This window comes from Phasianus colchicus, chromosome 2 (genome assembly GCF_987193195.1).
Source record: "Phasianus colchicus chromosome 2, bPhaCol1.hap1.1, whole genome shotgun sequence".
Lineage (NCBI taxonomy): Eukaryota > Metazoa > Chordata > Aves > Galliformes > Phasianidae > Phasianus > Phasianus colchicus.
Window position 1 is genome coordinate 8180180 of NC_143437.1, and position 15051 is coordinate 8195230.

General features: G+C 41.8%; 1 protein-coding gene across 3 annotated transcripts in view; it reads left to right on the plus strand.

The window, feature by feature from the left end:
- Positions 1-9324, plus strand: part of PELI1 (pellino E3 ubiquitin protein ligase 1) — a 44131-nt gene extending 34807 nt beyond the window's left edge. For all 3 annotated transcript variants that reach the window (XM_031599294.2, XM_031599303.2, XM_031599311.2), the window contains 6 exons: positions 193-337; positions 786-915; positions 3365-3466; positions 5432-5629; positions 5739-5927; positions 6882-9324. In XM_031599294.2, coding sequence (XP_031455154.1) covers positions 193-337; positions 786-915; positions 3365-3466; positions 5432-5629; positions 5739-5927; positions 6882-7448 — 1331 coding nt within the window. In that variant the 3' untranslated portion in view covers positions 7449-9324. The remainder of the gene's footprint in view (positions 1-192; positions 338-785; positions 916-3364; positions 3467-5431; positions 5630-5738; positions 5928-6881) is intronic.
- Positions 9325-15051: the final 5727 nt, after the last annotated feature.

The window sequence follows — 15051 nt, forward strand, 5'->3', positions numbered from 1 at the left end:
CAGGCAGCACAGCCTGAATTGATGTTTCTTCATGTGATCTTTTTAAAGTTATTTCAAGCAAAGCCAAAACATGGGAAAGCAACAGGTGCAAAATAATGTACCTACTATATCAGGAAGATCAAAAATAAGTGTGCAGGTTGGTGTAATTGATAGATTTGAATCCCTTACCTTTCATTTTCTTTATTTTCACAGGAAATAATGAAAAAAGTGTGCCACAACTCTTGATCAGTGACCTGAAGTTTGAGAAGAAGTCACTAGCTAAGCTCATGTTTTCTCCTGATCAAGAAAATCATCCATCAAAAGCACCGGTGAAGTATGGTGAATTGATCGTATTGGGGTAAGTGTTTATGTTTGCTGGAAGTGAGAATGAAGGTAGAATTTCAGGGCATGCTTAAAGCAGTTATCTGCAGGTTGCTGTGAGAGGTGATGTGATCATGCTACCTCTTACTTTCATACTGTGTCTTGAACTCTTTTCATATTTTATCTAGCAAGCATTGAAATGGATCCTTTCTATGTGTTGATAGTAGCTCTGAGATGAATCCCAGAGAGTATTCCTTGCTCTGCAGTCTTTGGGTGCATGTGCTGTAGTTCTGCAGGCATGTTTCAGTACTTTAGTTACCTATTACCAGATTTAAATACGTGTAACTAATTGGAGATCTATAATTTTTTAATATTGTCCTAGTTAAGAAGGCTTTGTGTTTCAAATGAAATTTTATGTAGGTCTGCACCTCTTGAAGCTGTACAGAAATATGGACTTCATTTTTTTTCTGTCCTTTCTTTTATAGGTACAATGGGTCACTCCCAAATGGAGATAGAGGAAGAAGAAAAAGTAGATTTGCTTTATTTAAAAGGCCCAAAGCAAACGGGGTGAAACCTAGCACTGTGCATATTGCCTGTACCCCTCAAGCAGCAAAGGTAAGCTTGATTAGCCAAGTAATAGCCCCACAAGGGGGATGCAGTGCTGGACCAGTTGATCACCAATGCAAATGAGCTGATTGGTGACATCAGGACAGGGGGCTGCCTGGACTGTAGTGACCATGCAGTGGTGAAGTTTACTCTCGAGGGATATCAGACAGGCAAAGAATAAAATCAGGAAGCTTAATTTTAGGAAAGCCAAATTCTATTTCTTCGAGGAGTTAGTTAACAAAACTCCCTGGGAATCTGTTCTCAAGGGTAAGAGAGTGGAACAGACCAGTCAGATCTTAAAGGAAGCTTTCCTGTATGCATAAGAGCTCTCTATCACCAGGGGTAGGAAGGCAGAAAAGAAAGGCAGTAGGCCGGCATGACTGAACTGTGACGTGATCAAACTGGAGAGCAAGAAAATAATGCACAAGCAGTGGAGGCAGGACAGGTAACCTAGGAGGAGTATAGGGATACTGCTAGGTTGTATAGGGTTGGTGTCAGGAACGCCAAAGTGCAACTGGAGCTGGACTTGGCAAGGGATGCATAAAGGGTAAGAAAGGCTTCTATAGATATGTAAACTGGAAAAGGAAAGTTCAGGAGGGTACGCCGTCTCTGATGGGCAACAGAGGCAGGCTATTAACAATGAATAAGAAGACTGAGATATCCAACAATACTTTTGTATTAGTCAACAGGCAACAGATTCTTTAGCGGGGTTTGTTGTGATAGGACAAGGGGAAATAATTTCAAGCTAAAAGAGGGGAGGTACAGACTGGATATAAGGAAGAAGTTTTTTACAGTAAGGGTAGTGAGGCATTGACATGGGTTGCCCAGGGAGGTGGCGGTGCCCTGTCCCTGGAGACATTTGAGGTCAGGCTGGACAGGTCTCTGAGCATCTGATGGAGCTGTAAGTGTCCCTTTTCATTGCAGGGGTGTTGGACTAGATGGCCTCTCAGGGTCCTTTCTACTTGAAAAGATTCTAGGATTTGTGTGATTAAGTCTTGTTTCTCCTGGTGCTGTCTAAAGAATTCAGTGAAATCCATGCTGAGATGAAATAATAAAAAAAAAAAAAGCATGAAGTTCTGACTATGAAAAGAATGATTTGTGTTTATTCAAGGATTTTTGGTACCTGTCAGGGATAGCAAGAAGCCATTTACAGTCTTTGACATATCCAGAATGAAAAATGCTTGTTTTTGAAACACGAACATTCAAGGCCCAGTCTTGTCACGTAAAACCTTTTATTTTGTTTTCCTTCAAAATTTGCTACAGACACTTGTTTCAAACTTCCTGTGTTGGCACTCATTCATGCTTTAGGCTAAGCTTGCTGTTTATGAAGCTGATTTTGAAATGATCCTTGATCAAAGCTCTGTTTGTACTTCCTACTCAGTCCAGTGGGTAGGAGTTCCCTGAAGATGAGGACAGGTGGTTTGGCAGGGCACATTTTTTATGGCTGGTAATCAAGTTCAGAGTTCCCTTTAAGAAGCAGTGAAGAAGTGGCCTAAGTCCTGAAGTAGAGTTGTAATTCATGTCAAAACTCAGGCTATTATAGGTAAGGTATTACCATGAAATACTACTTTATTGTGGTGTTTCAAATGTATGTGCAATTATGTTCAGTAAGAGGCAGATCACTTCCACTAGTACAGTGGAATTCAAGAATGCATAAACATTCTTATTTAATTATTTAGAGATATTCAGTATGTTCAAGATCAGGCCCTTGGACAAATTCAGTACAGTTAAATACTTGATTCTGAAAATAATTCAGAAATATTGATTTCTAAGCACTGAATTGATTAAAGGTAAGTTTAATACTTACCTTTGCTAATTGTTTATGGTCTTCAAATAATAAGTGCTATCTGGAAGCACAGAAGTTTGTTCAGATAGTTTTAGTTTTGCTTATAAAGCATTGCATAAATCTCTCGAATGAAAATCTGAACTAAGTGAAGCCTAGATTACTTTGCTACAGCATATGTAAACTAGGTAAGAATTACTAGCACTGCTTGTAACTTCTTTGTCCATGTGGCTAATTAATCACAGTGACTTTAATATGAACTCAGAGATCCTTTTTTTTTTTTTTAGAACAAAGTGTAAGTTTTTATCACTGCTGTTGAGAAGTTCAGGCTGAATTCAGTTTCAGCCTTTGCACTCATTTCTATTCTTTGTGTCAAAGCCAGCTGTGCTTTAATATTAAGCATGACTAATAATCCGTCTTGATTGCATTTATTTTGTGGCATTGTGTGGTAAAGAGACCAGTTTGGTCTGTTGCTGAATCAATCCTACAACTTTTTTTAATGGTGAGGACTGGTTTTTGTCAAGCCTAACTACAGGTGTGTCACTAATGAGCATCTGACTTAATGTGTTCGTTGAGCAGAAAAGAGCGTGGCTATGGTGTCTGCACTGCTGCTGTATTTAGTAGATTGATTGTTTGTTCACTGGTTCAATAATTTGTCTTCTTTTTTTTCCACAGGCAATAAGCAATAAGGACCAACACAGCATATCTTACACTTTGTCTCGGGCCCAGACAGTGGTAGTTGAATATACCCATGACAGCAACACAGATATGTTCCAGGTATGTGAATTAAGTGATAATGGAATGTATTCTCACCTGTGCTGGTTTCCAATGAGACATTATCTCAACATGCTTTTCCTCTCAGATGTGAAACTTTATTACTTTCTGCACTTTATTCTTCAGAGGTGTTGAATTCTGTTCATTCTGAAGTCCATCACATATACAAGGCTGTGTATCCGTGCATCTTTTATATTTACTTGGTCAGAGGCAAAACCTGTTTTTGCGACTAATGCACAGAATTATGGTTTTGCTGTTGACTGCCACTCTGCCAATCACTTAATTTTGTAAGGAGGGATGAGACACAGGTTAAGAGTAAAATGCACAGTTCTCTGAAGCACTTGGAACTTTGCTTCCAGCATTCATGAATGGACTTGGGATCAGCCAGTAGGAGGGTAGAAGAAATGCAGTGTAAAAATACAGGAAAAACTTCTAACACAACCCCAGAAATAAGTTTAAAGTGGTGGGAAATGTTGAGAGAGGCCCACTTCTAATGTACTATCAGTTTAGAATAACTTCGTAGGAGTTTCCTGTGTGTATGAAATTGAACCACAAACACGTTTGCAGCTGTGTTCGCTCATATCTTATTATTTCCTGTTTTTCTCATAAGGGTTTTGTTTCAGACTTTTTGTTTTGTTTCTTCTGATTCCTGGACTGATAGCACATTGATTTTTGTTGTACTTAATGTAAGGCAAGGAGCTCTGCTGTCACAGCATTTAACTGTGACGACATTGCAGAACCTAAGGGGGTAGGAGGTGTTGGTATGTGGTGAGGAAGCTGTATGCAACTGCAAATATCTGCAGCAGCAAAAGGGCTGTAACAAACTAACTGCAGCATAAGCTGTTGTTTAAGTGTTCTCTGTTCAGGCATGCTATGGCATGTATTCTGCTCTTAAATTGCCAATGGTGATCCTTGTGTACTGTTGGGTTATCCTGTCTAAGGGGAAAAAGAAGAAGAAAAAAAAAAAAGAAAAACACACTCTGACAAAGCAGTTTCAGTCTCATGAAAGCTCTCTAGCCTTCACCAAAAACCACCTCAGGCTCTTTGTCTCCTGCCTAGCAGTTAATCAGTCTTAATATTACCAGCTATGTTTTAAGAGGCTTGAGAATTCTGGAAGTGAGTGAAAGGTAATAATGTACAAGTGGGCTTTAAAACCTGGCTATGAGGATGTTTGGAGCTGGGGTATAACTCCTCTGTTTTGTAAAGAGGACAAGATGAAAAAGCAGTCAAACACATGCAACTGAATCAAAATTGGTGAAAGTGTGTGAGACTGCAAATCTATTTTTCTTCCATAGAGCTAGAAAAGAGGGCACAACTACTCTGCAGCCTGCTGTTTCTAAGACCATCATCTTAGAAGAAATCAGTCTGTGGTCAGATGTATCCCTGTTCTGTTCTATTAATATTAATGTAACATCATACTGCCCCAGCCACAACGATCTTGTACTTGGTCTTTCCTGACAGATGTGCTGCTTCCTAGTACCTCAATGGAGCTGCAGATTCAGCTCATGTCATCTCCAGACAGTTTTCTTACATCTGTACCTCCACGTAGTATGGCATTGCTCAGAATACTCTGGGCATGTAAAGTTTCTGAATACCATTTTTCCATCTGACTGTTTTGTTCCAGCTGTTCAGCAGCTGCTGCAACTGATCCAGGTGGCCTGAGTTTTAACTTCTCTGATGAGGAGACCTTCAATGGGAAATTATCTCAGTATTAGCTTAATTACATCTTTTTTTTTCCTCCTTCCTTCAGTTGGCTGCACTCAACCTTTGGAATAACTTTGATCATGTGGAGGTGGAGTAAATGATCAATTCAGATTAGGCTTCAGAAAATGAATCTCAAACTGATGGACAGAAGTGCTTCAAATTGGAATGCTATGTTTTTTTTATCATTTCTAAATTGCTCTGGGCTTGAACATTACTAGATCCAAAGGCAAACTTCTAAACAGCTTTTTTTATCCCTTTTTGCAGATTGGTAGATCAACAGAGAGCCCTATAGACTTTGTTGTGACAGATACAGTTCCTGGAAGTCAGAGTAATTCAGATACGCAATCTGTGCAAAGCACGATATCAAGATTTGCCTGCAGAATCATATGTGAACGTAACCCTCCTTTTACAGCAAGAATATATGCTGCAGGATTTGACTCCTCAAAGAACATCTTTCTTGGGGTAAGGGAATTCTTTTTGTTCTCCCAAATCAGTGCAGGCTTAGTTTTGATCTAATTTGAGTCTCTACTTCAGCCAAATTAGAAGTTCTCATTGATGTTGTTTCTCTTAGGAGAAGGCTGCAAAGTGGAAGACATCAGATGGGCAAATGGATGGACTAACCACAAATGGAGTTCTTGTTATGCACCCTCGTAATGGATTTACAGAAGACTCCAAGCCAGGAGTATGGAGAGAGATATCTGTGTGTGGGAATGTGTTCAGCCTCCGTGAAACCAGATCAGCTCAGCAGAGGGGGAAAATGGTAAGAGCGGAGACCAGCGTTTTATGTAGCATGTTTAAGATGGGCACAGACACAAGTGATACAGTTTAGGCCTAAATAGAAGCCAGAATCTGCCTAACTCAGTGCATTTGTCACCTGTACAATAAACTGCATTGACTTATATCTTTCTCTGTTCACACATGAAAGGTTCTTGCTTGACCTGGAAAACTAAATCTGTCTCAGAAATAGTACTAAGCTACAGATCAAGACTACTCCCCTCAAACGAGTTGCCAATCTAGTGTGCCTCTCTGCAAGATGTGATAATTGTGTTCATGTTTTAAAGAGCATTTTCCCGATTCTCCCTTTTGTGTTCATGCTTTGAAGTTTTCCTATATTTCCCTTCTTAAAGAATAGAAAAGAATATTTATTAACACATGTCTATGTACCTGGATATTCATTCTTTTTTTACCTTTTTTTTTTTTACCTTTTTACGTTTCTCTTTGTTTCCAAAGCACTGGTGGTGACACTTTTAGGAGATGATTAATTTTGGTATGACTTGAGTCTCTTAGCAAAAATAAATGTGCATGAATACTTTATTGGTGCATTTAACTAGGAATGCTGGCAGCTTATTTTTCTTGGGGAGAGCAAAGCCTTGTGTGAAGGTACAGAATCACAGGGTTGCAAAGGACCTACAAGATCATCTAGTCCAACTGTCCTCCCATTACTCTTGCTACCACAAGCCACTTAACCAATGAAACAGTCTAAAATACAATGGAGGACTCCACATAATTTTTTAACGTACACTTTAATCTCTTAAGAAGTTTTCCTTAAAAGAGAAGGAAGTGGCACTGTGTTCTGTGGAAGTCTTGCATAGGGCACTTAGTAGTTGCTTGAAGCTTTATCCGGATCTTCCAGATAAACTTATATAATGAAAGTGCCTTGTTACTCTTCAAATAATGCTAGGTGGCACCTTTCTCTTCCTCTGTCCATCACAAGGTTGAAAATGAAACCAACCAGCTGCAGGATGGCTCTCTGATTGACCTGTGTGGAGCAACGTTGCTGTGGCGCACTGCAGAAGGGCTTTCACGCACTCCCACTGTCAAGCACCTGGAGGCATTGAGACAGGAGATCAATGCGGCGAGGCCCCAGTGTCCGGTGGGCTTTAACACCTTGGCATTTCCCAGCATGAAGAGAAAAGATGTTGTAGACGAAAAGCAGCCGTGGGTGTACCTGAACTGTGGCCACGTCCATGGCTATCACAACTGGGGAAATAAAGAGGAGAGAGACGGCAAGGATCGAGAGTGTCCCATGTGCCGCTCTGTCGGCCCTTACGTGCCTCTGTGGCTTGGATGTGAAGCGGGATTTTACGTGGATGCGGGACCTCCAACTCACGCGTTCAGCCCATGCGGCCACGTGTGCTCAGAAAAGACAACTGCTTATTGGTCCCAAATCCCTCTTCCTCATGGTACTCACACTTTTCATGCAGCCTGTCCCTTCTGTGCGCATCAGCTGGCTGGTGAGCAAGGTTACATCAGACTCATTTTCCAAGGACCTCTTGACTAACACACGTATAACCAAGGACTGCAGTAAACCAATAAGCTAAGCGATTCTGATTTTTAAATCAACTGTTTTTCGTATTCTCTGGGCTTTGCTGGTTTGCATTAAGATGAAGAATTTTGTTTCTTTTGTTATGACAGCTAAATCCCTCTCTATTGAGAAAGGTCTGCAAATGGAAGAAACAGGGGTAAGAGAGAAGTCCTGCTTGTTTAGTTAATGACTGCTTCTTGAAGAGGTGAAGGAAGTATTGCGGAGAGAATTTGAAATGCCTTTTGTTTAATGGTTTTGAATCATATGCCCCCACAGTATTTGAAATTTGTTTCCATTCTTTTTGTATATGGAGGGTAAATAGTTCAAAAAGCAGTAGTTTACAGCTTGGATGCAAACATTGTAAAATATAACGTGTATATTAACTCTTTTCTATTTATCTTTATTATTGAAAGTGCATAGAATGCGTAGAGTAGCATGGTCATAGTGAGTTACATCCAGCAATTGGATGTGTAGAATAGTTCTGGATGGAGAAGGAGGTGAGATGGAAATGGTAGAAAAATCTTTTTTAATCTGCAGTACTGAGTTCTTAGAATAGTTAAAATACTTTTTGAACAAAGCTAATGCAATTTATGATGGCGTCAAGATGTGCTTTAACCATGTGAAAGGTAGCTGAGAACGACTTCTTAAAACGTCTTTTTGGTAGGACTGTACTTAAGATCTGGTTATGAGAAAAATATTTACCAGACTCTTTGAATATGCAACTTAGTCTAGATTAAGGATTTTTTCCTCCCTTCATGCTAACATGTCTTTATTTAGCATTAGTGACATTTCTGAGGGGTTTTTCCAATGTTAAACTTTAACAAACCTGAAAGATCAGGCTCATTTTGTTTCTTGCTGTTTGGGGAGGTGAGAAGTGCATGTGCCCACGCCACATGTGATGTGGGGAGCAGTTTGTGAGTGGGCCACAGTGTCTGCTTGAGAAAGGCTTTGTCAGTCACATCTTCTGCCTTTTGTCTGGCTCCTTGCAGCTGTGCATGTGGGAGCCACCGGTGTCATGTGGCTTGCCTATATGCTGCTCTGAGGAGTTGGGTGCAGGTACTCATCTAGGCCACATGTGGAACAAAAGAGAAGCCTGGTACCTGCTGGTTGTGTGCTGCATCCTGGCATCTTTGTGCACTTGACCCAATCTGTTAGGGAAGAGCTTGCATTGGGACTGGTCTCATAGACTTTGGTGTGGGAAGACTGCATAAGATCTGTGGTGGGCTCTAGGTTGTGGTCTCTGTGCTCTCGTTACCCTAACCCTCATTTCCATTCTGTATAGCCAGGAAAGGCCAGTGCACTACATCCAGCTTTGCTGCTAACCCACCATGTTTAATGGCAAATACAAAAACTGACTTTTTTTTAGGCCAACCTTTTGTTGTTTTTTTCATATGTACTGTATAATTGATGGTAGCAAATCTCCATACTTTATACCTTGCTTTAATTTTCCCTTTCAAAGCTGTTCTAAACTTTTTGGTTTAAAAAGAGATGTATGTTGCTTAGATGTCATGAAATATTTGCTTTCGACTGTCAATTGTTTCTTCATTTTTTAAAAAGAAATTATATATATTGTTTGGTTCACTCAGGAAATGCATGTGTCAGGAAACTTGTATTATAAGTTCAGTTAGTTGTCATGTACAAGTAACTGCTGTTACTCCCTTTTCATAGAAATATAACTGATTTTGACATTTTCCAGATTATATGCATTAAGTAATGAAACTTATGCAGCAAGAAACCCCCTGTATTGTAGTTGTTCTAATCATTTTATTCAAACTATGTTATACTGTAGTTTAATTTTTATTTGCAAATTAATTTATTCAAACTATGTGAGTAAACTCTTTTCAAAAATAGAGATTTTGGGATTATCTGTTGCATTGTTTCCAAGAAATGGGGAGGGTTTCTAGAAATGACTTCTATTGTGATCTGCACGTGTAGGTTAAGATCAGAAAAATAACTGAAGAGTTTAAATGTTCGTCATGGTTTGGAAAGGCTCCCTTCAGATGTCACCTTTCAGTGTGCTTTATATTTAACCCTACATTAACAAAGGCAAGATCATTGTTCAAAAGACAGGTAAATGATCTCTTACTGTAAGTGACTTGAAATTAACAAAATGCAAGCAAAAATGCCAACTAAGTGGCTGGACTCTTGGAAAACTTCAGGTACTCTTGATTTTGTTGTCCACAAATTGGATTGACACATCTTCTCTGGTCATGATCTTGTTGAATGCGGGATTCAGAAAAATCAGAAAAGGAAATAACAAAAGCTATTAAAGCAGGATGAGTAATGCAGAGGAAAACTGTGAAAACAGATTGAGAAGTGGACTGCAAGTAACTGCAAGCAGCATACTCACCCCACGCTGGTGGTACGGCCTGGAGCCAACAATGCTGTTGCAACTGCGTATGCAAACATCTGACTGCAGAGCAGAAGAGGGGCTAATGCCCAGTGCACAACCATTGCTGAGCCTCTACCTCATTAAGATGATTCTTTATGCTTCTGTTACAATTCTAGCCTCTTCCCCCTCTAAAACAGAAACATTACAGACTAATGTGTAGTTGCTGAAGAACTGGCTATTTCTCTGAGTAGCATTATGGTAAGATAACCTTTCAAAGCCCTGCACTCTGCTGCACACTGCCTGTAGTATGTTTTTCTTGACCCAAGGTGAGCTTGTTTAATCTTGTTTTTCAAATGGGCCTTCAAAAGTCTGAGATGTGGAAATCCCAATGTCAAAAGTAGAAGATAACAGTGGTTAAGTAGGCTGAGGAACAATTTCCATAAGCCATGCAAGCTAACTGAAAGCAGTGGCTTTGACTGTGGTTCCCTATTTGAGTTCCCCCAGGCTTCTTTTCTTCAATAAACAATTTAAACAGAAGGGCTCATACCCCCATAAACTGTAAAACAAATGGGAGATTAAAAGTAAAATCATTCCTTTACACAAACAGCTGACTAAAACTCCCTGAACTTCAAGGCCTTTGCTTCTGTACAGATGTGGGAGCTGGGAGAAGTGCAGGAGGAAGCGCCCTGCTGGCGGTGAGATGACAGTTTGCTTAGCCAAAACCAGCCCCAAATGAAATCTGTGGCCAACTTTCAAAGGTTATTCAAATGGAAGGAGGCATTTATGGCAACTGGCAAATGAGATGTGACTATTCCCTGGGAGATCACCACAGGTGTGTGGAACTGATGGGGGAATGCTCATGGATGTAAAGTAAACATAGGTCTTTTTCTAGCCTTAGTGTTTTGTGATCATCTGTAAAAATGCAACTGGAAATCAGCATGTAGCTTTTTGCAGTTGGTTTGTGCATCACTGCTGTGCTCTGTGCAGTTCTTTGTGTGCTGTGTAATGCAGGTTATCTAATGAGCTAATTTACTTTTCAGCTGTAGGAAATTGCAAGAAATTAATACTGGTAAAAGGGAGCAGGTTGATACAGCAGCTGGCTAATGAAGCCCTTTTGTTTCCAGAGCAGAAGCAGGGCAGCTCTTGGTGCACTGACTCACAGCAGAGCAGAAGAATTGGAGGCTAGGAGCTTGCTGGGGATTTCCCCTGGGAAGGCAGTGGGTAGCTGGCACCAACAGAGCACCATTCCCTGGCTGACTCAGCCATTGGTTTCAAGCAGCACACTGGGTGCATGGTGTGTATCTGAGATGTGGGCTAGGGATGAGGTTTTCTAATTCCATCTGTGCTAAGCTTTGTTACACCTGCAAAAATGAGGCCTGTCTCCAGAAGGGTTTAATGACATGATTGTGATGGCATGGTCCTGGTATCCTCCTGCTCTGCACTCTGTGAAATTGCATAATGACCCTCCTACAGCATGTCTTACCCCTGTCTGAACAGAGGCAACTTCCAGGTCTGATTTTAGGAATCAGTTCTGCAATATAAAGTTATTGGGATGGCTACAGTTACCTGCCTGCACACTATTTCAAAATGGATTAAGCCTGGCTGCTGTTGAATTAGTGGAGACTTCTTGCTCTTTGTCTCAGCTTGTGCAAGACTTGCTTCATTCTCTGAAAACACAGACAAAGTTGCTCTGCTTTTAAGTGTAGTATTTGGCTTCAACATAAGGGCTGTGATCATCCTAGAAATGCAACTTCTAAGGCTCTTCTTATGGCTGTAGGAGATCACTTACACATGCTGTCCTGCATCCTATGAAAGAGATATGGCAGAACAGGAGCTACTTGGGCTCCTGTAACTTGTGCTGGGGCCTTTTGGCAAGCTGTTGCTGCTGAAGCCAGGCAGCATTGCACCTGTGCTTTCCCAGGTGCTGCTCCTATGGAGCAGCAACAGCTCAGGACCCTATTGACTGGCCATGAATAGTGGCAGCGTGTCAAACTTCTGATGTGGTATCGCATGGAAACGTACCCTAAGTCAGGGAAACACTGCCTGTGCTGTTGCACATGAAACAACCTGGAGCTTCAGCTGAGCTGGGTGCTGCTGGTTGCAAGTCTCTGCTTTCTGAAAGCAATGAGATGGCAGCTGCAGGGAGCAGAGACCCATGCTTTTGTTCCTCAAGCCTAAACTACTTCTGACAGAGCTGCCTCAGCATTGTGCCTACAAAGCTGCCACATGAGGGGTGGCTGGGGCCATGCACTAGTGCAGCATTGGTACCAGAAGTCCCTGTGTGTGTCTTTGTGGCCCTTCCTTGGTCTCTCAGGAGCAGCTGCCCGCTCTCCTTTTTCTTTTCAGCCTTGGCAGATGCAGTCCTTTTGTGGCCTCAGCAAGCAGGTGACTGCAGAACAAAGCCTGCAGCTGGCCCTGTTCATGCTGGCTTGTGTGGGATCAGCATAGGCACCAGCTCAGGCTGCATCACCTGAAGCTGAGCTGTGGGGAAGATGAGTAACCGGAGGCAAAGTGCCAGCTCTGGCAGCCAGGAGCTCTCTGCCCACTCCCTGGCTCCAAACCGCACCTGTGAGCACAGTGCATCTTGGCCACAACAGGGGAATGGTAGCAACATGTAGGAGATGGAATAACAGGGCAGAAATACCCACAGGCAAGCAGTCAGAGAAGGCCTTCAGTGCTTGGAAACCATAGGCAGTGATCCTTTGCTTCAGAAGGCTTTGGTTCCTGTCAATTGTCCTCTGAGTCTTCTGAATGAGCACCACCTGGATACAAAATAACCACTTGGAGCAGCCCACAATTTGGTTTCCAGGGGCAGGTGTATGTGTGTGTACGGGAGGAATATGAGCAGGGCAAAGAGATGCAGGGCTGCCTGAGTCTTGTACAAACCGCGGCTCAGAGGTTTTTAGAATAAAAGGTGGCATCCTTGGATTTTTCTTCCTTTAACACAAATGCATTTCAGTTCAAATAGACTTCCAGTGCCCAAAAAAACATTTGGCAGTGAGTCCTGTGGCTCAGCTGCACATCATGAAGTTCCTTCTATTTGCTTTGTTGTCTGATGACATTGCTGAAAAGCCAATTTATTGTATCACAGGAGGCAGTGAATAACCATTTCTTTTTTTCCTTTTCTATGCGACTCTTAATTTTGCTGCAAGTGTGCCCACCTGCCCTACAGGTGGATGGATACCAGCACTGGAGTCACCCACAGGAGCCTGTCCTGTTGGCCTGACTGCTGGCAAGATGCTGAGCTGTGAGCAGAAGCACCAATAGAGCCTCCTGCCGTTGCTGCTGAGAGGCCCGTGCAGCCACACAGAGGGGAAGGCAGGGGTGAGGCATCTCACAGCCTTTGTGTGGGTGCAAAAGACCTTACAGATCAAGCAGCGAGGCACTTTGCTGCTGGCAGAGGCAACTCCTTTGTATGTGGCAACACCTGCAAAATTGCGATGTTTTGATTTTGAATGCTTTTGCTGATATAGTGTCACTTCTGTGGAAACTAAACAGCACTGAGGTGGGAGTAAATTATCTGCTCTGATTTCCTTCCTCTACCATGTCTATGTATATAACAGTTCTGCACTGAGATTGCACCTGGAAAGCTGCTGCCTTCTGAAATGCGATGAGTAGAATCCTTTGGAGTTATAACTGGTATGCACACCAAGTTTGTTTTCCCTCTTCCTCATGGAAAAGTCTTATTAAGAGACTTCCCCTGCAAATCTCTCACATAGCACGCAGCTCACTCCTAGGGATTCCCTGTGAGAATGCTTGCATTAAGCATGAGCAGCATGGGGAGGGTAGATAGGAAATAACTCACTTATTCAGACAGTAGATGAAAGTACAGTACCAAGTTAAATCACTTGGGAAAAGCTTTCTTATATTTTTTACTAATAATTCCCAGGATCATCTTGTCTGCTTTTATTTACAACTCATTGTCCTTATCCTTTCATTTGTTTCTGCTTCAACAGAAAAAATGTTTAACTTTTTTCTGTAGCTGTTTTATCTGACAGTTTCTCAGTCACTATGATAATGAATTCTGTTTTAAGTGTTTTCTATTGAAATATGTGATTATTTTTTTATGCACCAAACCATGTTGCCCAGGCTTGGGTTCTGCAAAATGTTTGGTTTCTTTTTTATGGGTTTTTTTGTTTGTTTGTTTTATTTTTTTGCTTTTTCTATCTATTCTTCAGTCTAGATAGATTTTCCCTTCGGTCTCTCCTGGATTAACACTGAAAATATGAGCTGGCAAAGAATAAGGTAAGTGCAGTTGCTTTCCTGTGCTGCTGGGGCACAGCCATCTGAGGGATATCTTGTTGGTAGCCCCTGCTTCATCTCAGGGCTGAGAGGTTTGCTGCTTTCCCTGGATCATGCTCAGATCTCACTAAGTCTGTCCCAGCACCTCCCACATCACAGTCCTCTGACACTTGCAAAAATAGCTCTTTGTATGACTACCTCACAACTGGGATCCACCTGTGCTATTCCATTTGCTTGGCTGCAACTTAGGAGCTGAATGTACACAAAGCTTGTAGTTCTTGCATTCTCTCATCTCTCCAGAATAATATTTTTAGCTGATCCCAGAAGATTTGAAACAAAACAAATGCATGCAGCAATATTATAAACTTGCCTAGATGTAAAGCTAAAAACTGCAGCTTGCTGTTATGCGTGGTAGAAGAGGAATCGAGTCAACTCATCTTTTCCAAAAAACATGCTTTATTTTCTGTTGTGTGGGAGGAGGAGAGAATTAGTTATTCAGTGGAACAAGGACAATTAAAAGCAAACGCAGCTTCCAGCAATGCCATCATCTGTTCTGTTAGCCCTGAGCAACACGGAGACAACCTGGCTTTTAATTGGCTTCTTTTTTTTTCTGGTCCACACTTCCAGTTGGCATGGTGGCTGACATTTTCAAAAGCCTTCATAGGACGGAGATGAAGACATGCCTGCTTCCATCATGCCTGGGCAATCATTTCAAACGTGAGGTTTTAAAGGGGTGGACAGCTGAGGGTCTCAGCTGTCAGGCCTGCCTTTCTGCAGGGAGCTGTCTGGGGATCCCACTGCAGCCATCGGGTAGCTGTGGGTTCTGCAGGGCAAAGCTATCTGGGCCCCACATTCTTTTAATGAAGCTTTGTTTCTAAGGAGGAGCAAAATCAAGCAGACCACCTAAATGCTGAATAACAGCACCAAGTATGGGTATATAATGCTTTTTGACTTATTTGTGTTAAAAGTGGATTCAGAGCAGCTTTCCTGAGAAGCAGGGTGACT